The sequence below is a fragment of the Lithobates pipiens genome, unplaced genomic scaffold, assembly GCF_037356315.1.
Source record: "Lithobates pipiens isolate NorthernLeopardFrog02 unplaced genomic scaffold, aLitPip1_a1.2 Scaffold_8, whole genome shotgun sequence".
Taxonomy (NCBI): Eukaryota; Metazoa; Chordata; class Amphibia; order Anura; family Ranidae; genus Lithobates; species Lithobates pipiens.
Genome location: NW_027507903.1, coordinates 174,338,628 through 174,360,847, shown reverse-complemented (window position 1 = coordinate 174,360,847; position 22,220 = coordinate 174,338,628). Strand labels below are relative to the sequence as shown.

The following is a 22,220-nucleotide window of genomic DNA, read 5'->3' as shown; positions in this document are numbered from 1 at the left end:
AGCAGCAAATTATGTTTCTGGGAGCCATTCTGTGTACAGAACACCTCCAGATTGCCATATTCCATTGTATTTTCAGAACATTACAACAGCTGCAGATTGAAAAGGAAAGGTAATTTTTAATAAAATTCAATTACAATAGGACTTGTGTCGCAAGTTGTATGCGCTATATATTTTTAACATTTGCTAAATTCTTTCTCCCCCACGAAAGTGGAGTTAACCTTTAAGGGCTGTACACATGGAGCGAATATTAGGCGGCATCGGCCAGTTCAACAGAAACCGGCCGACAAGTGGCCCATGTGTACGGCAGCTGGTTCCAGCTAAATTGCTTGAAATTCCTCTTTGATTTATACTGATAGCTCCCACACTGGGCAATAATTAATTATATACCACACAGTTTGAGTTCTCCTGCGTCTATAAAGTTGCCAATAAAGAGAGGGCAGAATGCCAATACTATATTATGTATCTGTACTATACACCCTGGCAGCTCTGAATATGCAAGTTGGCCATTGATGCCAAAAAGATGCCATGCTATAAGCTATAGCAGTGAAATATGTGATGAGAGTGGCACCTCTCCCTGGGAGTTTTCCAGTTATGTTTGCTACGTATACCATTATAAAGTCTGTCTCCATGCTGCCTATATGGGGCCTGGTCTTGTAACACACTTTATTGAAAGACATCCTCATGGACTTTAAATGCTAGTAACCACATAAAGTGCCTTGAAAAAGTATTCATACCTTATGAAATTTTCTACATTTTGTCATGTTACAACCAAAAACAGAAATGTATTTTATTGGGATTTTATGTGATAGACCAACACAAAGTGGTGCATTGTTTTGAAGTGGAAGGAAAATAAATGCTTTTCAAAAAAAATATCTGAAAAGTGTGGCCTGCATTTGTATTTAGGCCACTTTACTCTGATACCCCCAACTAAAATCTAGTGAAACCAATTGCCTTCATAAGTCACCTAATTAGTAAATAGAGTCCACCTGTGTGTAATTTAATATCAGTATAGATACAGCTGTTCTGTAAAGCCCTCAGAGGTTTGTTAGAGAACCTTAGTGAGCAATCAGCATCATGAAGGACATAAAACACACCAGAAAGGTCAGAGATTAATGTTGTGGAGAAGATTAAAGCAGGGTTAGGTTATAAAAAAAAAAATATTCCAAGCTTTGAACATCTCATTGAGCACCGTTTAATCCATTATCCGAAAATAGAGTATGTCACAACTGCACACCAACCAAGACATAGCAGTCCACCTAAACTGACAGGCTGGGCAAGGAGAGCATGAATCAGAGGGGCACCCAAGAGGCCCATGGTAACTCTGGACGAGCTGCAAAGATCCAAAGCTTAGGTGGGAGAATCTGTCCGCAGGACAACTATTAGTCATGTACTCCACAAATCTGGCATTTATGGAAGAGTGGCAAGAAGAAAGCCATTGTTGAAAGAAAGCCATAAGAAGTCTTGTTTGCGAGAAGCCATGTGGGGGACACAGAAAACGTGGAAGAAGGTTCTCTGGTCAGATAAGACCAAAATTGAACTATTTTGCCTAAAAGCAAAAACGCTATATGTGGTGGAAAACTTACACTGAAAATCACTCTGAACACACCATTACCGCCCTAAAACATGGCGGTGGCAGCATTATGTTGTGGGGATGCTTTTCTTCAGCAGGGACAGGGAAGCTGGTCAGAGTTGATGGAAAGATGAATGGAGCCAAACCCAGGGCAGTCTTACAAGAAAACCTGTTAAGAGTCTGCAAAAGACTTGATATTGGGATTGAGGTTCACCTTTCAGTAGGACGTCCATAAACATACAGCCAGAGCTACAATGGAATGGTTTAGATAAAAGCATATTTGGGTGTTAGAATGGCCCAGTCAAAGTCCAGACCTAAATTAAACGAAGAATCTGTGGCAGAGCATGAGCTATTTTGCAAAGAAGTATGGGCAAAAATGTCACCCTCTAGATGTGCAAAGCTGGTAAAGACATACCCAAGACCTGCAGCTGTAATTGCAGCGAAAGGTGGTTATACAAAAGTATTGACTCAGGGGGGCTGAATACAAATGCACACCATACTTCACATATTTGTAAAAACAAAAGTGAAAACCATTTATCCTTTTCCTTCCACTTTACAATTCCGTGTCACTTTGTGCTGGTCCGTCACATAAAATCCCGATAAAATACATGTTTTTGGTTGTAACATGACAAAATGTGGAAAATTTCAAGGGGTAGGAATATTTTTTCAAGGCACTGTATGGTGGCCCATCATATGGTTCATATGTGGATAGATCTCATACTACAGCCCCAAGGAACCGAATACCACTTGGCTACATTGAGTGGCCCACAATATTGCCTATATGTGGATTGGATTCCCTTATAATCCATGAGAAGATCTTCTAATGGACTTTGAACAATATCCAATTACACACTAGTCATAGAATATATTTTCCTTAAAAAATATTTAGGCTTTAGAACCACTTTAAACTGCACATAAAGCCAAAACATTTATTTTTTTAGAAAGTTTTTTTTCCCTGCACATCTCCCACAGAGGAGATTTTCCTTCACTTCTTGTCCTGAAGGTGCACCACAGAATTAGAGGAAAGATCTCCAAAGTGAACAGAATTTCCATCTTCACAGCTACCACAGGAACAGGTGTTCCATTTTGGAAATTTTCCCTCACAAAAGGTCACCAGGACCAAAAGAAGGGCGATTTTTTTAGTGGAGACACAGGCAACAAACTCTGCAGGGGGACTAAATTATCCCCATTCTATGGCTTTGTAGACACATTAATGCAGTAAAGGCCAGAATTTTAGCTCTATGGAAATGTTCATTGCCTCCCAAGAAGAGAGCATTGGTCTGTAAAGGTAAATAAGACTATGACTACACTTCCATACCATTGATTTTCCCGAATATCTATTCTGTCCTCTGCTAGTCATATATATAGAACACTGCCAAATTAAGTTTGGGTTGAAACGGTCCACGTCTGGAATAAGCAAAATCCTCACAGTGGACAATATAAAAAGTGTAATAACTTGTGCACTACACCGTGTCTAATAATTAGTTTGTGCAAAAAAAGAAATGTGTTAATATAAATAAACCGAGGTTGTAAACTATTAAAAGGAGAATAATTCCAGCACCTGTGGTGTCACCACTAGGGATGAGCTTCGAGTCGAACTCCTGTTCGACACGAACATTGCCTGTTCAGCGAACAGTGAACAATTTGGGCTGTTTGTGGCAAATTCGAAAAGCCGGAACACCCTGCACAAGTCTATGGGAGAAATCTAAAGTGCTAATTTTAAAGGCTAATATGCAAGTTACTGTACTAAAAAGTGTTTGGGGACCCGGGTCCTGCCCAGGGGACATGGATCAATGCAAAAAAAAAGTTTGAAAAACTGACGTTTTTTCAGGAGCAGTGATTTTAATAATGATTAAAGTGAAACAATAAAAGTGTAATATTCCTTTAAATTTCGTACCTGGAGGGGTGTGTATAGTATGCATGTGAAGGGGCGCATGTTTCCCATGCTTAGAACTGTCCCTGCACAAAGTGTCATGTCGCAAGGAAAACGTCTTTTAAAATCACTTTGAATTGTCGGCTCCCGTAATATAGAGAACACTCAATGAGTGTTCTCTGTATTACAGAGCCGACAATTCATTCATTGATTAAAAAAAAAAAAAAAAAAAAAAAAAAAGAAGTGTGGGGTTCCCCTAAATTCAATTACCAGGCCCTTCAGGTCTGGTATGGATATTAATGGGAACCCCGTGTCAAATTTGAAAAAAAAAATTGACGTGGGGGTCCCCCTAAAAATCCATACCAGACCCTTTATCCGAGCACGCAACCTGGCAGGCCGCAGGAAAAGGGGGGGGGGGGGGAGAGAGAGAGCGCACCCCCTCCTGTGTTTGTTTTATTTAACCATTTTTTACACTTTCTTTGTGAAATGGTAGGGGTACTTTTGTACCCCCTTACCATTTCAAACGGGGGGCGGGATCTGGGGGTCCCCTTGTTAAAGGGGGCTTCCAGATTCTGATAAGTGCCCCGCCGGCAGACCCCCACAACCACCGGCCTGGGTTGTGGGGATGAGGCCCTTGTCCCCATCAACATGGGGACATGGTGCTTTGAGGGGTCACAGACCCCCAAAGCATCCTCCCAAAGTTGAGGGCATGTGGCCTGGTACGGTTCAGGAGGTTGGGGCGCCCCCCTTTTCCTGCGGCCTGCCAGGTTGCGTGCTCGGATAAAGGGTCTGGTATGGATTTTTAGGGGGACTCCCACGCAATTTTTTTTTTAATTTGACACGGGGTTCCCCTTAATATCCATACCAGACCTGAAGGGCCTGGTAATTGAATTTAGGGGAACGCCAGTTTTTTTTTTATCAATGAATGGTCGGCTCCGTAATACAGAGAACACTCATTGAGTGTTCTTTGTATTACGGGAGCCGACAATTCAAATAGATTTTAAAAGACCTTTTTTCCCTTGCGAAATTACACTTTGTGCAGGGACAGTTCTAAGCACGGGAAACATGTGCCCCTTCACAGGCATACTATAGACACCCCCCAGGTACGAAATTTAAAAGGAATATTACACTTTTATTGTTTCACTTTAATCATTATTAAAATCCCTGCTCCTGAAAAAACATCAGTTTTTAAAACTTTTTTTTGCATTGATCCATGTCCCTTGGGGCAGGACCCAGGTCCCCAAACACTTTTTAGGACAGTAACTTGCATATTACCCTTTAAAATGAGCACTTTAGATTGTGAACGTTCGAGTCCCATAGACTTTAATAGGGTTCTAAAGTTCACACGAAGTTTAGGTCTGTTCCCAGGTTCTGGTGCTAACCGAACAGGGGGGTGTTCGGCTCATCCTTAGTCACCACATACACAGTAAATTGTTAAATCAAATGGTGTGGTCACACAAGACAATGTAGTTTAAAGCTTAACTCCATTAATTCAGTCCAGCAAGGTGCAGATCGCCTTGTAGACTTATCTTTTTCAATTACATCTCAGTTTTACGAATCTTAGGGAGTACAGCTGTCATTACACATCCCAGTGCACTGACAGGAGAGATTTTGTGTTCTCACAAAAAGCATTTCTGCCTTTCCCGGCCCGTCATTGTTCATATACAGGAGCCCTTGTATTCTGTGACCAAGTTCACTTAATACAAATTATTAAGTGATTGGGCAGAAGGTGGGAAGGGGAGAGAAGAAGTGGGCACTGCAGGTTCGTGTAAGAGGGTCCAGTGTGGGAGTGCTGGAAGCGCAGCAACAGGAAAAAATATCACTCAGAAAAAATATAAACTGTAAACTGAAAGCATAAGTCCACAAGGTCACATGCACCTCACTGGACCTAACCCTTACCAATTCAGCTAAATTTTACAAGGTATCTGAATTCCTCAAGTTCAGCATTAACTTTCACGATTATATGTTTTGAAAATGAACGACTTAAGTTACCAAGCTTTGTTGAATCTGTTAAGAGAATTCATCTCTTGGCAACCTTTCAACTTGCACTGCATTACTGTTATTACTTGTGTGGAACCACAAAGAATAAGAAAAATAAGATATTTATTAAAAACTGCATACAGTTGTATAAGGATTTTTGGCCATCATCAATGCATGGTATGGAAACCATGGCCAAGACTTATGTATCTGGACTATACACCCTGGAAGCTCTGAATATGCAAGCTGGCCATTGATGCAAAACTTGGTTTTGCATGGCATCTCTCACACTCATGAAATTAATAATCCTATTTGTTTAATTAAGAAGAATTGATGGAATGAGACATGTAAATAGGTTGTTATAAGGTGGCTATACTGTGCACTGGTTCTGTGGAGTGCTTTTTGGCTCCTTTTATTTCTTCTCACCTTCTTCTCTTCTGGGTTACACTTTACAATTAAGTCCCAAGCCCTACTCTATAGAAGCCAGTTTCCATACAGTGCACCGATTATGGCTAAAAAGCACGAATCAGCTGTAAGCCATTTGAATAAATGTCTCTATATTAAGGTGTATCTGTACTATACACCAGTGGTTTTAGATGTACAATTGGGCACTGGTGTAAAAAGGATTGATTTGGATGGCTCTGTCCATACTTCTGCGAATAAGCCTCTTATTTTTGTGAACATCTGAATACATTCTGTTATAAGGAGACGATTTCCAATGTTCAAATTCATGTTCATTTTTCCATGTGGTTAATACAGGGCATTAACATCACTAGCTAAATCCATTACAAACATACTCACAATGCCAAAAGCAGTCACAATGTTCTTCAAACCATATTTGGACAGCCCACGTAACAGTTGACCTTCCACACAACGCTTGACTGGCAATTTTCTGAGTGCAGCTTCTGGGTCCCTTGTATTGGCCCACTCTTCTCTGCATTTAACCAAGTATCCTTTTTCGGCTGCAAATTTTATTAATACAAAAAGCCTGATGTTAGATGTATTCATAAAAAAGACAAAATGTTTAAACAGAGGTCCCGAAAATAAAATGTAATTCTTTACTGAGGGAGACAGGGTAGAGACTGTTGGGTTATACTGTTACATACAGGACAATTTAAACAATGGAAAACAGTGACCAGCCTGGCATAACCCAACAAAACGGTTTTTGCTAGTTTCCTAGAAGAGTGGATACATTTTCTCTGCTATGCTGAGAAAAGTCTAACCTTTTCCTAGCCATATTATCTTCCACAAAGATTATCTTTTCTTCAAGTAGGATACCACTAAAGGCTGCTTGAGCTGGTCTTTATACAGGTATTAGGATCAGAATATCTTCAGTAATAGCTTTGGAGGCTGTACCTTGACCGTGAAAGACTGGAATGTTGCAGGGCTTACCTGTAAATGTGACTTTTGAGCACTGGGATCTGCACGGCTACACTTTCCAGACCTTGCTGTATTGAGTTAGTGTGCCACAGAGCACTTTCCAGGTCCAGAGCCATAGCAGAATGGGAGAAGTTACACCTGGATAGCCAAATTGCAACTTTGATTGCTGACTGAGTACTTCTGTGTCTTCTCCTGCTTGATCTTTATTTGACCTGCAAACTGAGACAACCTTAGCTCTTATAGGTGTGGCTCCCACTACCTTAAAAGCTTGAGGATCTGTCTGTCTAAAGCTTTTACTGGTGCTACTCTCAGTCTAGGCTCCTTTAGGCACCCTAAAGCTGCAAATACCTTTCCAAAGCATCAGCTGCTTCCAGCGGTCCTTTCCGGCGATTTTGAGGACCCCAACATGCTGTACACTCCTTCCAAGAGGCTGGCAGTTCAAAGAATAGCTTTTCTAAAAAGTGGCCCACTCTTGGTGGATCTGGCAATGATAGGTCATTGGAGATCCCTTTGGAAGATGTGCCAGTATGAAAGCATCCCATAGATAACTGACTGGACAACCTTTCCAAAACCTTGTTTTCTCCAACAGGCTCTACCGTACCTGCCTTGGACATCATGCTAGTCTGTCAAACTGTAGATAAATGGGTGAAGACTATGAGAAACAGGCATTTAAGAAGCGAATGCTGTGCATGCCCATCAAGGCCAATAGTCTCTTTGGATCTCACAGGGAGTACTTTAACCCAACAGAAGCAACCTAGAGCTCAGGACCAGAAAGCTCAACCCTCCTTCAGAGGCCAAAAAGGGCTCTTAGGCCTTACCCTCCAAATCCAAACCTGGCCCCTAGTCTTCTCATAAAACCTGGGCTTCTAGGTTCCCTAAATCTTCAGATAAACCTGCTTCAGCATGATAGGGCACCCCTCAGTTTTCAAACAGGTAGATTAAGGGTGATATCTGTTAGCCTTTGCAGACATCTGGATAGCCAAGGAATTTCCAAAGGCTAAAAGCTAGAATTCCGCTTGTTCCTCTCAGAGGATTCACCACCCCAGGTATCTGTGACAGAATGGTTTCAGGGGTTTCACGGTTCCCAATCCAAAGAGGGGAAAATCTACCCCATCTTCGTTCTGCAGGGCCTAAACGTTAAAATTTAAACGTGTTCACTAAAGTATTGCCACCTGTGCTTCCCTTGCTATGCTCTTAGGAGATCCCTAATGTGGAATATCTGGAAGACCTCCTGTTAAAGGAGAAGTCCAGCCTGAGCTTGTTTAGCTGTGCTTCTCCTAAGTGTCACAGAAGTGCAAAAATGACATGTTCAAAAGACTCACTATGCCTCATAGATTATACGTTGGGGTGTTTTCCTACCAAAATTGGGTCATTGTTGGGGCATTTCTATTGTCCTTGTGCTCCAGGGCCTTTAAAAGTGCAAGAGGTAGTTAAGAAATTAGATGTGTAATGTATGCTCCTAGAGCACCCTGCATGTTGGACCTCTCTATGTGGCCATGCTGTGTAAAAGTCTCACACATGTAGCATCACCATACTCAGGGAGTAGCAGCAGAATGTGTTTTGGGATGTAATTTGTGGAGTGCATATGCTACACGTGAGAAATAACCTAATATGACAATTTTGTGGGGAAAATAAATATTTTGCAAAGAATCGTGGGAAAAAATTACAACTTCAAAAAACTCACTATGCTTCTAAATACATTGGAATGTCTACTTTCCAGGAAAGCTTAATGGGGGGGGGGGGGGTATTTGTATTTTCCTGGCTTGTTAGGGTTTCAAATGAGATAGGCTGTCAGTACTTCAGGGTGTGATCAATTTTCAGAGATTGGCACCATAGCTTGTGGACTTTAACTTTCACAAAGACCACATAATATACACCAATTTGGGTTATGTTTACCAAAGATATGTAGCAGTATAAACTTTGGCCAAAATCTATGAAGAAAAATGACTAATTTGCAAAATTTTATAACAAAGGAAGAAAGCTGCATTTTTTTTCAGTCTTTTTTCTTTTAAAGCAAAAAAATAAAAAATAAAAAAAAAAATAAGGCCCAGCGGTGATTAGATACCACCAAAAGACAGCTCTATTTGTGTGAAAAAAAAAGGACAAAAGAAATTCATATGGATACAGTGTTGCATGACTGAGTAATTGTCATTCAAAATGTGAGAGCACCGAAATCTGAAAAATGGTCTGGTTAGGAAGGGGGGTTTAAGTGCTCAGTGGTCAAGTGGTTAAAAAGACATTGCTTTCATTAAACGGATTCCGTGTCGATCATCCCCAATGGTCCTTGTAAAGGTAAAACTACTTCTTGGTCCACCATTTCTGCGTGGCTTAGACAGATCATCATTCAACATCATAGTCAGGTTTCACCATTTATTAAGGTGCACCATTGGATCTTTGAGTGTTTACTGTTTTTTTTGGCATCAGAATATTGCTTCTAAAATCGTAATGCTGTCACCTGGTCATCTATTCACTAACTCTCTCCCAGTTTTACCAGGTGGATGTTCAGGCCTCATCTGATGGCAGTTTTGGCGTAAGGTTCTTCAGCCATCTCTTTGAGCTGCATGCAGTATCTAGGTCTGTTGTGGGCCTGTTGGTATTTTATTGCTATTGCGCACCCCTTTTTAATGTCACAACAATCTTTGAGTTCCTTAGTCCGTCAATGAACGGGAAAGAAAATGGGCCATTTGTACTTACCATAAAAAACTGAGGAACACAAGTCTCTCTAGGATCATGATCTTGGTACTGCTTTTACACTAAGCTGAGGCATGCTAGGAGTATAAATGGGCCGTACCAAGGCGGTCACTGTTTTTAGTGTTCCAGTGCTCAAATAATCCTCCCATAAGCAGCAGTATAACCAAACAGTCCCAATTTCTGAGATCCTCAATGAACTCCAAGAAATTAATTTTATGGTTAGCACACAAAAAAAAAAAAAAAAAAAAGGGGAATTTTGACTTGCCTGTAATTTCCATGTATTGGAGTACAGTACAGGCATGGTATTAGTAGATCCTGGGTTATAGGCTTGTACTTTCAGGTGATTGGATACTGGCAAATCTCTTGAAGACATGCCCACCTGGGCCACCACCCCTACAAGTGTGCCTCACTCTGAATCAGTTTTGTAGCAAGGATAAAGATTAACCAATCAATAGAGGGGAGGGTGGCCTGTGTACTCTACACCATAGTATTCAGACTCTGGAATGTGGTAGGCAAAACAGGCAGCAAGAATATGCAACAGGTCCCCACACAAGGGTTCTGGCCTCAGAATGCTGCAGCAAGAAGCATAATTGGAGCCTCCATTGTAGAATATACTGATGTTAAGCAGGTAATTAGCATGTGGCGAGAACATACACACACACAGCCACAGCTATATAAATATAAAAGTACATATACACATAGCAGGCCATACAAACATGACGAAATACAGCTCCAGCACCACAAGACTGATAAATAAGGTCTGCCTTAGTGGCAGAGTAACATGACTGAAAAAGAAGTAGGTCTCAATTCAGCTCAGTTAGGCTTGTGTTGATGAGAGGAAGACACTGGAAATGTCACTGGAATTCGGAACTGTGGTGATAGAACTCCAGATAAATGTGCAACCCACATGGATATACAGTATCTGACAAAAGTGAGTACACCAGTTACATTTTTTGCAAATATTTTATTATATCTTTCATGTGACAACACTGAAGAAATTACACTTTGCTACAATGTAAAGTAGTGAGTGTACAGCTTGTATAACAGTGTAAATTTACTGTTCCCTCAAAATAACTCAAAACAGCCATTAATGTCTAAACCGCTTGCAACAAAAGGGAGTACACCCCTAAGTAAAAAAAAACGTCCAAATTGGGCCCACTTAGCCATTTTTCCTCCCCGGTGTCACGTGACTTGTTAATGTTACAAGGTCTCCGGTGAGAATGGGGAGCATGTGTTAAATTTGGTGTTAATTGCTCTCACTCTCTCATACTGGTTACTGGAAGTTCAAAAATGGCACCGCATGTCAAAGAACGCTGAGGATCTGAAAAAAAAAACAAAAAAAAAACAAACAGGATTTTTATAACAGCTTACCTGTAAAATCCTTACGATGTACTCCAAAAGGATTTTACAGGTAAGCTGTTATAATCCTATTTTCTTTATCGTACATCATTGGACACAGAGCCTTAAGTATTTACTTAGTGGGACGTCCCATAGCAATGCTAATTGAGGGGAGGGAGACATAACCAGTAGGGCACCCCCAGAACTTGAGGACTTATACTGCTGCCTGCAGCACACTGTGCCCAAAGGCGATATCCTCATTCCTTCTTACAGTCACTTGGTAACATTTTGTGAATGTACGGACCAAAGACCAAGTTGTGGCCTTGCAGATCTGAGCAAAGGAGGCCTGGTGACACTGACACTGCCCAAGAAGCACTATCCGCTCTGGTAGAGTGCGCCTTAACTTGAATAGGGGGAATCTTACCCTTTAAATCATAAGGTGCTTTAACTGGCGGATTAATCCACATCACCCCTTGCATAAAACCCCTGACTAAAGAATGCATAGCAAGCGGTGTTTGAAATAAAACCGATAAGGCTGAGACTTGGCCCTTAATAGTACTTAAGGCCAACTTCATCTCTATGCCCAATTGTAGAAAGGCAAGGATTCTGCCTATAATACATCTCTGAGGGTGCCAACCCTTGGATTTACACCAGGAAACTGAAGCTTTCCAAACTCTATAATAGACAGCTCCTTGCATTGATTAAAGTTGCGATAACAGACCTGCAAAGCCCACGCTTCTTCAGAATGTGGGTTGCAATAGCCAAGCCGTTAAATTTAGAGTTCGTAAAGTAGGATGGAATATCGGCCCCTGTGATAGAAGGTCTGACCTTAGTGGAAGAGGCCAAGGACCCTCCACTGCCATATTTATGATCTTCTGGGCCATGCTCGTGCTACCAGAATTACTGTCTTTCTTTCCAGCTTGATCCTACAAAGTCGTTGAAGCAGCACCAAATCGGGGGAAAGCATAGATCAGTGAGAACTAATCCCATGGGGTTACCAGCTCAACTGTTCCATTTGTGAGTGGATCCCTTGTTCTGGATACAAAGTTGACTAACTTCATGTTGAATCTGGATGCTAGGAGATCTATGCATGGAGTCCTCCATCTTTGGCAAACAGCCCAAAACACTTTGGGGTGAAGAGACCATTCCCCTGGGAATAACAACTGCTGGCGACTTAGATAGTCCGCCTGCCAATTTTCTACTCCCAGCATATTCTGGCTTCGTAACCACCAACTGAGGGTTTGAGACACTCTTGGGGACAGCCACATTGGCAAGTCCAAAGCTGGATTGTCTTGTTCCAAGCAGAGAGGATTCTGTTTTGCAACAGTCTTGAATGGAGCTGGGCATAGGGGACTGCTTTGACTGAAGCTAGCATCTTTCCTAACAACCTCATGCAAAGGCGAATTGAAGAATTTGCTTTTGACCTGACCATCCGTACCAGCTCTTGTATGGAGCTGATCTTTTCTGGAGGCAAGAACACCCCTTTTCTGGGCTGTATATATGATCAGGCCCAAGTAATCCAGCCTTCTTACTGGTTTTAAGGAAGACTTCTCTAGGTTGAGGATCCAACCAAGACTTTCCAGGTAACTGGTTGTAATGGGTACGCTTTGCCTTAAGCGAGTCACTGACTGGTCTATAAACAATAGATCGTCTAGGTATGCCAACACTGTTATGCCCTGTGCCCTCAACCTGGCTAGAGGTGGGGCCAGTATTTTTGCGAATACTTGTGAGAGGCACAGGAGAGAAACTCAGTTTAATTGAAGTACATTTATACTTTCTTTTGACTGGCAAAAGTGTACTTTTTCCACTGGAAATTGTCTGGGTGTATTTATCCAAATCCTCGCCAAATAGTCGCTCCCCATGAAATGGGAAACTAGACCGTAAATTTTTGCAGGGTGCTCTGGCAGACCAAACCTTTAGCCAAAGGGTCCTATGCATGTGTACTAGTACAAGTGCAAGATGGGACGCCTGGTGAATAGAATCCTTTATAGCAGGGATATGCAATTAGTGGACCTCCAGCTATTGCAGAAATACAAGTCCCATGAGGCATAGGAAGATTCTGACAGCCACAAGCATGACACCCAGAGACAGAGGCATGATGGGACTTGTAGTTTTGCAACAGCTGGATGTCCGCTAATTTCATATCTCTGCTTTATAGCATCTATGGCAAAGCATAATGCTTTTGGTAAATCGGCCAACTCACTGGCCTGTTGTGCAGGGAGCTTGTTAAGGGCCTCTGAACTGGTCTTTTAAGGACTGACAGATGCCTATAGCTGCAATTGCAGGCTGAGCAACAGTACCTGCTAAAGGAAAAGAGGATTTTAACAGGAAGTCCAACTTTTTATCTGTTGTGCATTGTCCACTGGACAAGTTAAATTTTTATTCACACTGGAAATCGCAGCATCTACTGCTGGAACTTTCCACCTTTCGGTGAATTGTTCCTCCATAGGATAGAGAACTGAGAATCTCTTTGGAGGGATAAAATGCTTATTCGGATGATCCCATTCGGTATCAATAAGCTTCTCTAGTAATGTGTGGACTGGAAACGCATGCACTGGTTGTGAAGGTTTCAAGAAACCAGACTTTCAGCGGACTCCGTTAGGGGTAGCATGAAAGTGGAGCGAATCATGTCCATAAGGATTTGTACCTCAGATTGTGAAGCTGAAACTTCAATTGTTGTTTCCTCCACAGAGGAGTAATCTGTTTGGTTTTCCCGATCGTTTGAGGGTAATACCTCATCCTGTCCCCACTGTTCCCGTGGTAAAGTGTTTGGAGTGGGGGAGGGGGATCTAGCACATTTCTTATCCTCTTTAATGGAGGATGCGTTTAAAGCTGCTAATCTTCCTTCTAAGCCCTGCAGGGCAGAGGAAAATGCATCTTCAGTCACATATACTGGGGCTGAAGTGTGAGAAGCCGTTGCACCACCAATTGCTTCCAATGACTCACCCTGGCTTGCCATGTCAGGTATCTCCGGAGAGGATGACAATGTGGAGGCATGTCTGGAGTTCCCAGCGCCGGGGGGGGGGGGGTTGTTTTTGGTGCCTTAGTAGTAAGCTTTGAAGCCATAGTGCAAAGCAAAAAAGGTACTCTAAGAACTGTTCTATTTATTTGAACAATAGTAGGAAAACCAGTGGTAGCATAGAATGATCTAATGCTAAACAATATGTTTTTTCCTGTACTGCAAATGCCTCTGCAAACCCCTCACGTGCAACAGCGCTTCTGTGTTCTGTGGTAGCCTTGCTTCAGCTGCTCTGATAGACACGGTCCGTTTCCCAGAACATCAGCTTTTTCAGGTGTGAGATCGATTGTCTATGTGCCACACCCTTTCCTGTGCTTTAGCAAGAGTCACCTCAGAGGCGGCAGGGGAGGGGATATGCACAGCTTTTCAGATTTATGCTTGTTTAAACATAACGTGTATCCCAATCCACTCAGTTTCCCCATTTAGGGGGAGAGGAGACCCTCCAGCTGCTGAGACACAGGCTCAATTAGCACAGATTTAAAACAGGATCTATACACTATTACTCCCTCTAGAGGAGTTTTTGAGGCATTTTACAATACAATTGAAAGAAAAGTCATAGGTGGACTTTGCAGCCCCTATGCTTTTCTCTTACCTTTTCTCGCTACAGGATACTGCTGTAAAAAGACAGATCCAAACTTCACCCATCACGGCAGGCAACATGGTTAAACCTTCAAAGACTGGGGCCCTTTTAGCTTTAGGTAATGTAGCAAGACCAAAAAGAGTCCTGGTTCCTAGGGTCCAGCCCTCAAAGAGGAGCGTTACAGGCAAAACCTCATTCTTCTATGCGAGGCCTGGGTACCATCCTGGAGCCGCAGTGGCGGGATGGATCCGGTTGTGGAGGCTTTTTAAATCCAGCATGGATCCCTCCTGGAGCTCTGCAGAGCACATCTTCACTCGTGCAAACACCTTTAGACACTGGCAAAAAAAACGAGGTACCCTGGAAGGAGGAGGAGTTATGTAGGGGAGTCAACTTCCTGTATTGGGTGTGCCAGTGTCAACACCTGAAGGTAGCTATAACCCACTAAGTAAATACTTAAGGCTCTGTGTCCTATGATGTATGATAAAGAAAGAATTGTTGCTCTGCATAAAGATGGCCTAGGCCAGTGATGGCGAACCTTGGCACCCCAGATGTTTTGAAACTACATTTCCCATGATGCTCAGGCACTCTGCAGTGTAGATGAGCATCATGGGAAATGTAGTTCCAAAACATCTGGGGTGCCAAGGTTCACCATCACTAGCCTAGGCTATAAGAAGATTGCCAAGACCCTGAAACTGAGCTGCAGCTCGGTTGCCAAGACCATACAGTGGTTTAACAGGATATGTTCCACTCAGAACTGGCCTCGTCGTGGTCAACCAAAGAAGCTGGGTGCACATGCTCAGTGTCATATCCATTGCATTGGGAAATAGTTGTATGAGTGCTGCCAGTATTGCTGCAGAGGTTGTAGGGGTGGGGGGAATAAACTGATCTGCATGGCTGTCATCCCAGAAGGAAGTCTCTTCTAAAGATGATGCACAAGAAAGCCTGCAAACCTTTTTCTAAAGACAAGCAGACTAAGAACATGGATTACTGGAACCATGTCCTGTGGTCTGATGAGACCAAGATAAAATTATTTGGTTCAGATGGCGTCAAGCATGTGTGGCACCAACCAGGTGAGTACAAAGACAAGTGTGTCTTGCCTACAGTCAAGCGTGGCGGTGGGAGTGACATGGTCTGTGGCTGCATGAGTGCTGCCGACAGTGAGGTGCTACAGTTCACTGAGGGAACCATGAATGCTAACATGTACTGTGACTGGGCTGCAGGGCAGTATGCCATGATAACGACCCTAAACACACCTCCAAGAGAACCACTGCCTTGCTAAAGAAGCTGAGCATAAAAGGTGATGGACTGGCCAAGCATGTCTCCAGATCTAAAACCCTATTGAGAATCTGTGGGGCATCCGCAAATGGGAGGAGAGCAAGGTCTCCAACATCCACCAGCTCTGTGATATCATCATGGAGTGGAAGAGGACTCCAGTGGCAACCTGTGAAGCTCTGGTAGACTCCATGCCCAATAGGGTTAAGGCAGTTCTAGAAAATAATGGTGGCCACACAAAACATTGACATTTTGGGTCCGATTTGGACATTTTCACTTAGGGGTGTATTCACTTTTGTTGCCAGCAGTTTAGACATTAATGGCTGTGTGTTGAGTTATTTTGAGGGGACAGTAAATTTACACCATTATACAAGCTGTACACTCACTACTTTACATTGTAGCAAAGTGTAATTTCTTCATTGTTGTCACATGAAAAGATAAAATAAAACATTTGCAAAAATGTATGGGGTGTACTCACTTTTGTGAGGTACTGTATTATTCATGTGGGTTGCATCTTTCTCGTCATATAGGCAAAGAGTTCCATCACCACACTTCCAAATCCCAGTGACATTTCACAAGAAAAAATATAATAAAATATTTACAAAAAAATGTGAAGAGCTGCCCTCACTTTTGTGAGATTATGTACAGTAGTGCCACACCATTCACAAGGGGAATGAAAAAATTCCCCTTATGGGTGCGCCAGTGATGTCAGGAATGTCTCAGGAACAAAGACTGCCTAAAAGGCAGTCGACTACTGATTGGTAGGTTCTGTATGTGTTTTGTTGGCGTAGGGACCCTCAGAGGCGGCTTTCAAGCAGGCACAAGATGGTAAAAAGGGGCTTAAAAGCTGAAGGCTCTATTCTGTACGATCTCAGTTTTGAAACATTTGTGTGTACACAGAGGAAAAGCCCCAGTCCTATAACAAAAGGTGTAGGGCCCAGATATGTGGCAAAGTGGTTAGGAGTGGGACCAAAAGAAAACTGGGTTACAGAGTGCAACCTGAGGATAAGAAGTTTTTATTCTATAATAGGGAAGCAAAAATTTGATAAGTATACAGAGGGCAAGGCTGAAACTGGTATACCTGATATATGGCAACGGTAGAAAAACGAGTTAGGTTGAAACAAGCAGCATGGGGAAAACAATAAAAATAAATAAATCTTCCACAACCTGTTCTAGAGCTTCGTATTTTAGAATAACGATAAACAATAAGCCTGGGTTGAGGCCAGGAACCAATTTTTGGCTTTAAACATCTGGATCCACAAGATTTGATCTTGAAGTGACATTAGATACATATAGAAAAAATATATTTAAAAAAATGTGAACGTGACTTGACATTGAAATGAACGACATCAGATCAAGAGGTCCATATCCTGGGGAAATGGTGGAATATATGTTACCCACGCCCTAGATGGAGAGATTGTTGGGCAGCATTTTATCAGATGAAGGGCGATAAGATCGAAAAATTTAGGTTGCTTGACTCCAGGTAGCCACCAGGACATGGGTGGAGATTACATGAATATAATCATTGGACGATTTCCGGAAACAGACAAAGATATCACTGTGTAAACAGTCTCAATTTTTTTACTATAAAAAACAGAGAACAATTATGCAAAACTACTTGTATTAAATGTAATGTTTTGAATATGTTCCAAGTGAATGAAGATTTCACCAAGGCAGTTTTCTAGTTTTCATATAACCTTACATTTACCAGATAATGCAGTTAGCTGGCAGGAAATTAATGTAAACTCTTGATTTTTAAGGTTTTCATACCTCCTGGTCTTGGCTTTAAAATAAGGTCTATCATTTCTTCCCAGTTGTTTTGAAGAATAGCCCTGTGATGGAAATATACAAAAGTCAGTTTAAATTTTTTTTTTTCTTATATAAAACTGTTGGTAAGAATAAAAAGTCAAAATTACCTTCCAACTTGGTAAGTTGGAACAGCGGTTGTACCAAAACGCTGCATGCCATAATAATTTATGAAGCCGATATTCCTGAGTGAGGTCATGGCTTGCTCTACCTGTTCAATCGTTCCAGTAATATTTCTGCCATGTTAAACAAGAAAATACAATATATTGAGTGAAACAAGTTCAAGTAAGGTGACCTTAATATCTAAAAAGGAAAAAAAAAGAAGAATTTACACTAATTCAAGAAATTAAAATGTCTAAAATTTTGAATGGTGCTGAAAACCTTCTGGAAAGTGGATTACATTTTGAATTAAACCGGTCATAAAATCATGCAATAAAAAATTAGGCATTTGATGAAAAGCCTTCAGTAAAAAGTGTATGGAAAGATAATCCATAGTGCAGTAATCTATGCTGCTGAATTGATATGCAACTCTCTATTCCTGATATCAGAGCTTGGCCTAGCCTCTTTCTGCCCTTAGCTGTCCCTCTATTGAGCAACGAGGCGGTCTATCAGCTTACCAGTCATCAGATGTGGTGGCTGTGTTAGTTTGCTTTTTTTGTCTTTCCTCGGTTTTCACTTGGTGATCCAGTTAGTAACACACCTCCTGTATAAGGCCTCTTGCACATGATACTCCTGTTTGAGCATCTACTTTTTTTTTTGTATGTATTTGCACGTATTTTTGCGTTTGAGCATTTGCTCGATAACTTATTCTCAGGTTCTCATTTTGCACAACATGTAAATTGGAATTTGCATGCATGAGGCATAAATGAATGACCAAAAAAGAAGATTTTTCCATTTTTTTTTTTATACTGAAGCGCTTGTTTACGCGGCTCTGTGCATTGGCACATTACAATAAATGGGCTGTATTTAAGCTCAGTAAAGAAGAGCTGTAGTGTGCAAGAGGCCTTAAAGTGTCTACACTCTGGATGAAGGAGCAACAGAGACACCTTTGGACAGCAGCACTGTCAGTTTATGGGATAGGGGGAAGTGTTAGATACACTAAACAAAACTAATTGTAGCCGAATTCAAACATTTTAAGCAGTTACAGAAACTGTTAGGTTTCTTTTGGGATAAAAGGTTTTCCATATAGTGGCAGTAAAATGTATGGGAACCCCTTGGAATTAAATGTTTTTCTCTAGCCAGCACTGTGCAGCTATTCTCCCATCTCTCTTTTCTTTCAGGAGACTTAGAAGCAGTGGGAGCCATTGGCTCATGCTGCTGTCAAGCAAAGCCTGTGGGGAGGGAGCAGGGGGCAGAGGCAAGCTGTGCTTTGTGTGTCTATAGATGCAAAGTGCTTGCAATGGGGGCAGACTGAGGATGAGCAGCACAAAACCCCAGAAGAGGTGGTTTGGGGCTGCTCTGTGCAAAACCACTGCACAGAGCTGGCAAGTACAACAGGTTTGTTACTTAAAGCGGGGTTCCACCCTAAAGTGGAACTTCCACTGATCGGAACCCTCCCCCCCTCCGGTGTCACAATTGTCACCTTACAGGGGGGAGGGGGGTGGAGATACCTGTCAAAGACAGGTATTTACACCCACTTCCGGGCATAGACTCCTGTAGGAGTCTATGTAATTTCCTGTCCTGCCGCGCTGTCTGCTGGGACACACACGGCTCCCAGTGACAGCGCGGACAATTCCTATTGCGCTGCGCGACTTGCGCATGCGCAGTAGGGAACCGGGAAGTGAAGCAGATTCGCTTCACTTCCTGATTCCCTCACCTAGAATGGTGACGGCAGCAGCCGAGCAATCGATCGGCCTCGGCTGCCGGCATCGCTGGAACCCGGGACAGGTGAGTGTCCATTTATTAAAAGTCAGCAGCTGTAGTATTTATAGCTGCTGGCTTTTAATATTTTTTTTTTTTAGGTGGAATCCCTCTTTAAAAATCTCTTTTGAACCTTTACAATCACTAAACCTCTTTGGCAGGAATGACTTCAAGCAAGTGCTTTTGGTATCTCTGGATTAGGCCTACATGTTCAGGAGGAATTATTGACTATTCATCTTTACAAAATTGTTTCAGATCTGGTGTGAACATCTCAAGGTCATTCAACAGCATCTCTATGGGGTTAAAGTGGTTCTAAAGGCAGAAGGTTTATCATCTTAATACATTAAGATGAAAAATCTTCTGTGTGCAGCAGCCCCCCTAAAACTTACCTGAGCCCATTCTTGATCCAACGATGTAGCAGGAGAGCTTCAGCTGTCCAGGACTGTGCCTCCTAGTTGGTTGAGACAGCAGATGGCAGTCAGTGAGCCAATGACAAGAGACAGGGGGGATGGGTCCAAGCTGCAGCTTAATGTCTGAATGGACACACGGAGCAGCGGCTTGGCTGAGGTGCCCCCAGAGCAAGCAGCTTGCTGTGGGGGAACTTGGGAGGGAGGGGCTAAGAGTGTCAGCAAAGGACTCAAGAGGAGGAGGATCTGGGATGCTCTGTGCACATTTCACTGAGAAATTAAGTATAACAAGTTTGTTATTTTTAAACAAAATAAAAAAAAAAAAATAAACACACAAGACTTTAATATCACTTTTAACCACTTTCAGACCGGGCCATTTTGCTGGCTTAAGACCAGACCACTTTTTGCAATTTTGCACTGCGTCGCTTTAACTGACAATTGCGCAGTCGTGCGGCGTGGCTCCCAAACAAAAATGTATGTCCTTTTTTTCCCCCACAGAGCTTTCTTTAGGTGGTATTTGATCACCTCTGCGTTTTTTTTTTTTGCGCTATAAACAAAAATAGAGCGTCAATTTTGAAAAAAAAAAAAAACGCAATATTTTTTACTTTTTGTTATAATAAATATCCCCCAAAAATATATATAAAAAAAGTTTTTTTCCCTCAGTTTAGGCCGATACGTATTCTACATATTTTTGGTAAAAAAAAATAATAAAATAAATCGCAATAAGCGATTGATTGGTTTGCGCAAAAGTTATAGCGTTTACAAAATAGGGGATAGTTTTATGGCATTTTTATTAATATTTTTTTTTCTACTAGTAATGGCGGCGATCAGCGATTTTTATTGTGACTGCGACATTATAGCGGACACATCGGACATTTTTGGCACCATTGTCATTTATACAGCAATCACTACTATACAAATGCAGTGATTCCTGTGTAAATGACACTTGCAGTGAAGGGGTTAACCAATGGGTGGCAGTGTAGGGGTTAAGTGTTCCTAGGGGTGTGTTACTAACTGTGGGGAGTTGGGCTTTCATTTAGTGAACACTGATCTCTGCTCCAATCACATGGAGCAGAGATCAGCGTCACTTGTTGCTGTTTACAATGGCATCTCCTCGTTCAGCCGATCCGTGAAACGATCGCGGGTATCCCCACGGCGATCAAGTCCCCGGGACCCACGACCGGACTCATGGGGGTCCCGACCGGCACGGACATCATCCTGCTGGATATTTTTGTAATCTTGGGAATTAATTTTCCCCATGATGATGGCAAGTGATCCAGGCCCTGAGGCAGCGAAGGTGGTCCAAATCATGAGGTTCCCTCCACCATGCTTCATCATTGGAAAGATGTTTGTAAGCTTTTCCATCATCAATACAATTAAACTTTTTATTTCATCAGCCCACAAATCATTTTCCTAGTAGCATTGTGGTTTACAAAAGGTGCTCTTTGGAAAACTTCAGGAGTGCAGCAATGTTTTTCTTGGAAAGCAGAAGCTTACTCCTTGGCGTTCGGCCATGGATACCCTGCCTGTTCAAAGACTTATGTATGGTAGACTCATGAACAGAGATGTTTGCCAGTTCCAGTGATGTCTTCAAGCCTTTAACTGTTAGGTATGTGTTCTTCCCTCCGTCATTACAAATTATGTGTTGTGTTTTAGGAGTTGTTTTGGCTGTGTCCACTTCTAGGAAGTACTAAACTGTCTCCATGCATAGACAATTTGGCTAATTGTCAACTGATGGATGCCTAAACACTTTGAGATTGCTTTGTATCCCTTTCAAACCTTATGCAGATCAACTAAGGATGTGAAACTCACTTCCACAAGCAGTGGTATCAGCAGGGAGCGCCAATAGTTTAAAAAAATATATATAATAAAAGGGACGTCTTAGCGAATGCAACATACAGGGATTTGGGAATTATTATTGATAAACACATGCACACACCCACACCAGTTAAACTCGATGGACTGGTGTCTTTATTCAACCTTACCAACTATATAACTGCTATTGATCATGTGTCCTTAGAGAGATCCTTTTTGCAAGGCTTTGCCAGTGCCACATCAGTTGATGCTTCTTATGAACAGCCCTAAAATGTTTTAGTGCCTTTTTAACTAAACTAGCGCTAAACCAAACCTTTAAACTCATTTTATTAACTGGACTCCAGGTGTGCAAAATACTGACTCAAATTAGCTTTTGCTTAATTAGTCCATGGGTTCACTTACTTTTTCCTCCATAACTGTTAATGTTTAATGCATGTGTTCAATAACAACACGAGAAATTATATTTCTTTGTGTTTTATCAGCATAAGCATATTGTGTCTATTATTGTGACTTAGATGAGGAGAAGATCACACTTTATGGCAAATTACAGCAGAAAACCAGTTAATTCCAATGGGTTCACATACTTTTCTTGCCACTGTTAATAAAAGCTGATCACTGTAAGCACCTGCTAG

The 22,220-nt window shown here is 41.9% G+C and overlaps 1 protein-coding gene across 3 annotated transcripts in view; it reads right to left on the bottom strand.

Moving 5' to 3' along the window:
- Positions 1-22,220, bottom strand: part of PUS7 (pseudouridine synthase 7) — a 95,586-nt gene that overhangs the window by 26,321 nt on the left and 47,045 nt on the right. For all 3 annotated transcript variants that reach the window (XM_077473865.1, XM_077473864.1, XM_077473866.1), the window contains 3 exons: positions 17,617-17,742; positions 17,471-17,532; positions 6,222-6,382 (listed from right to left, as the gene is read on the bottom strand). In XM_077473865.1, coding sequence (XP_077329991.1) covers positions 6,222-6,382; positions 17,471-17,532; positions 17,617-17,742 — 349 coding nt within the window. The remainder of the gene's footprint in view (positions 1-6,221; positions 6,383-17,470; positions 17,533-17,616; positions 17,743-22,220) is intronic.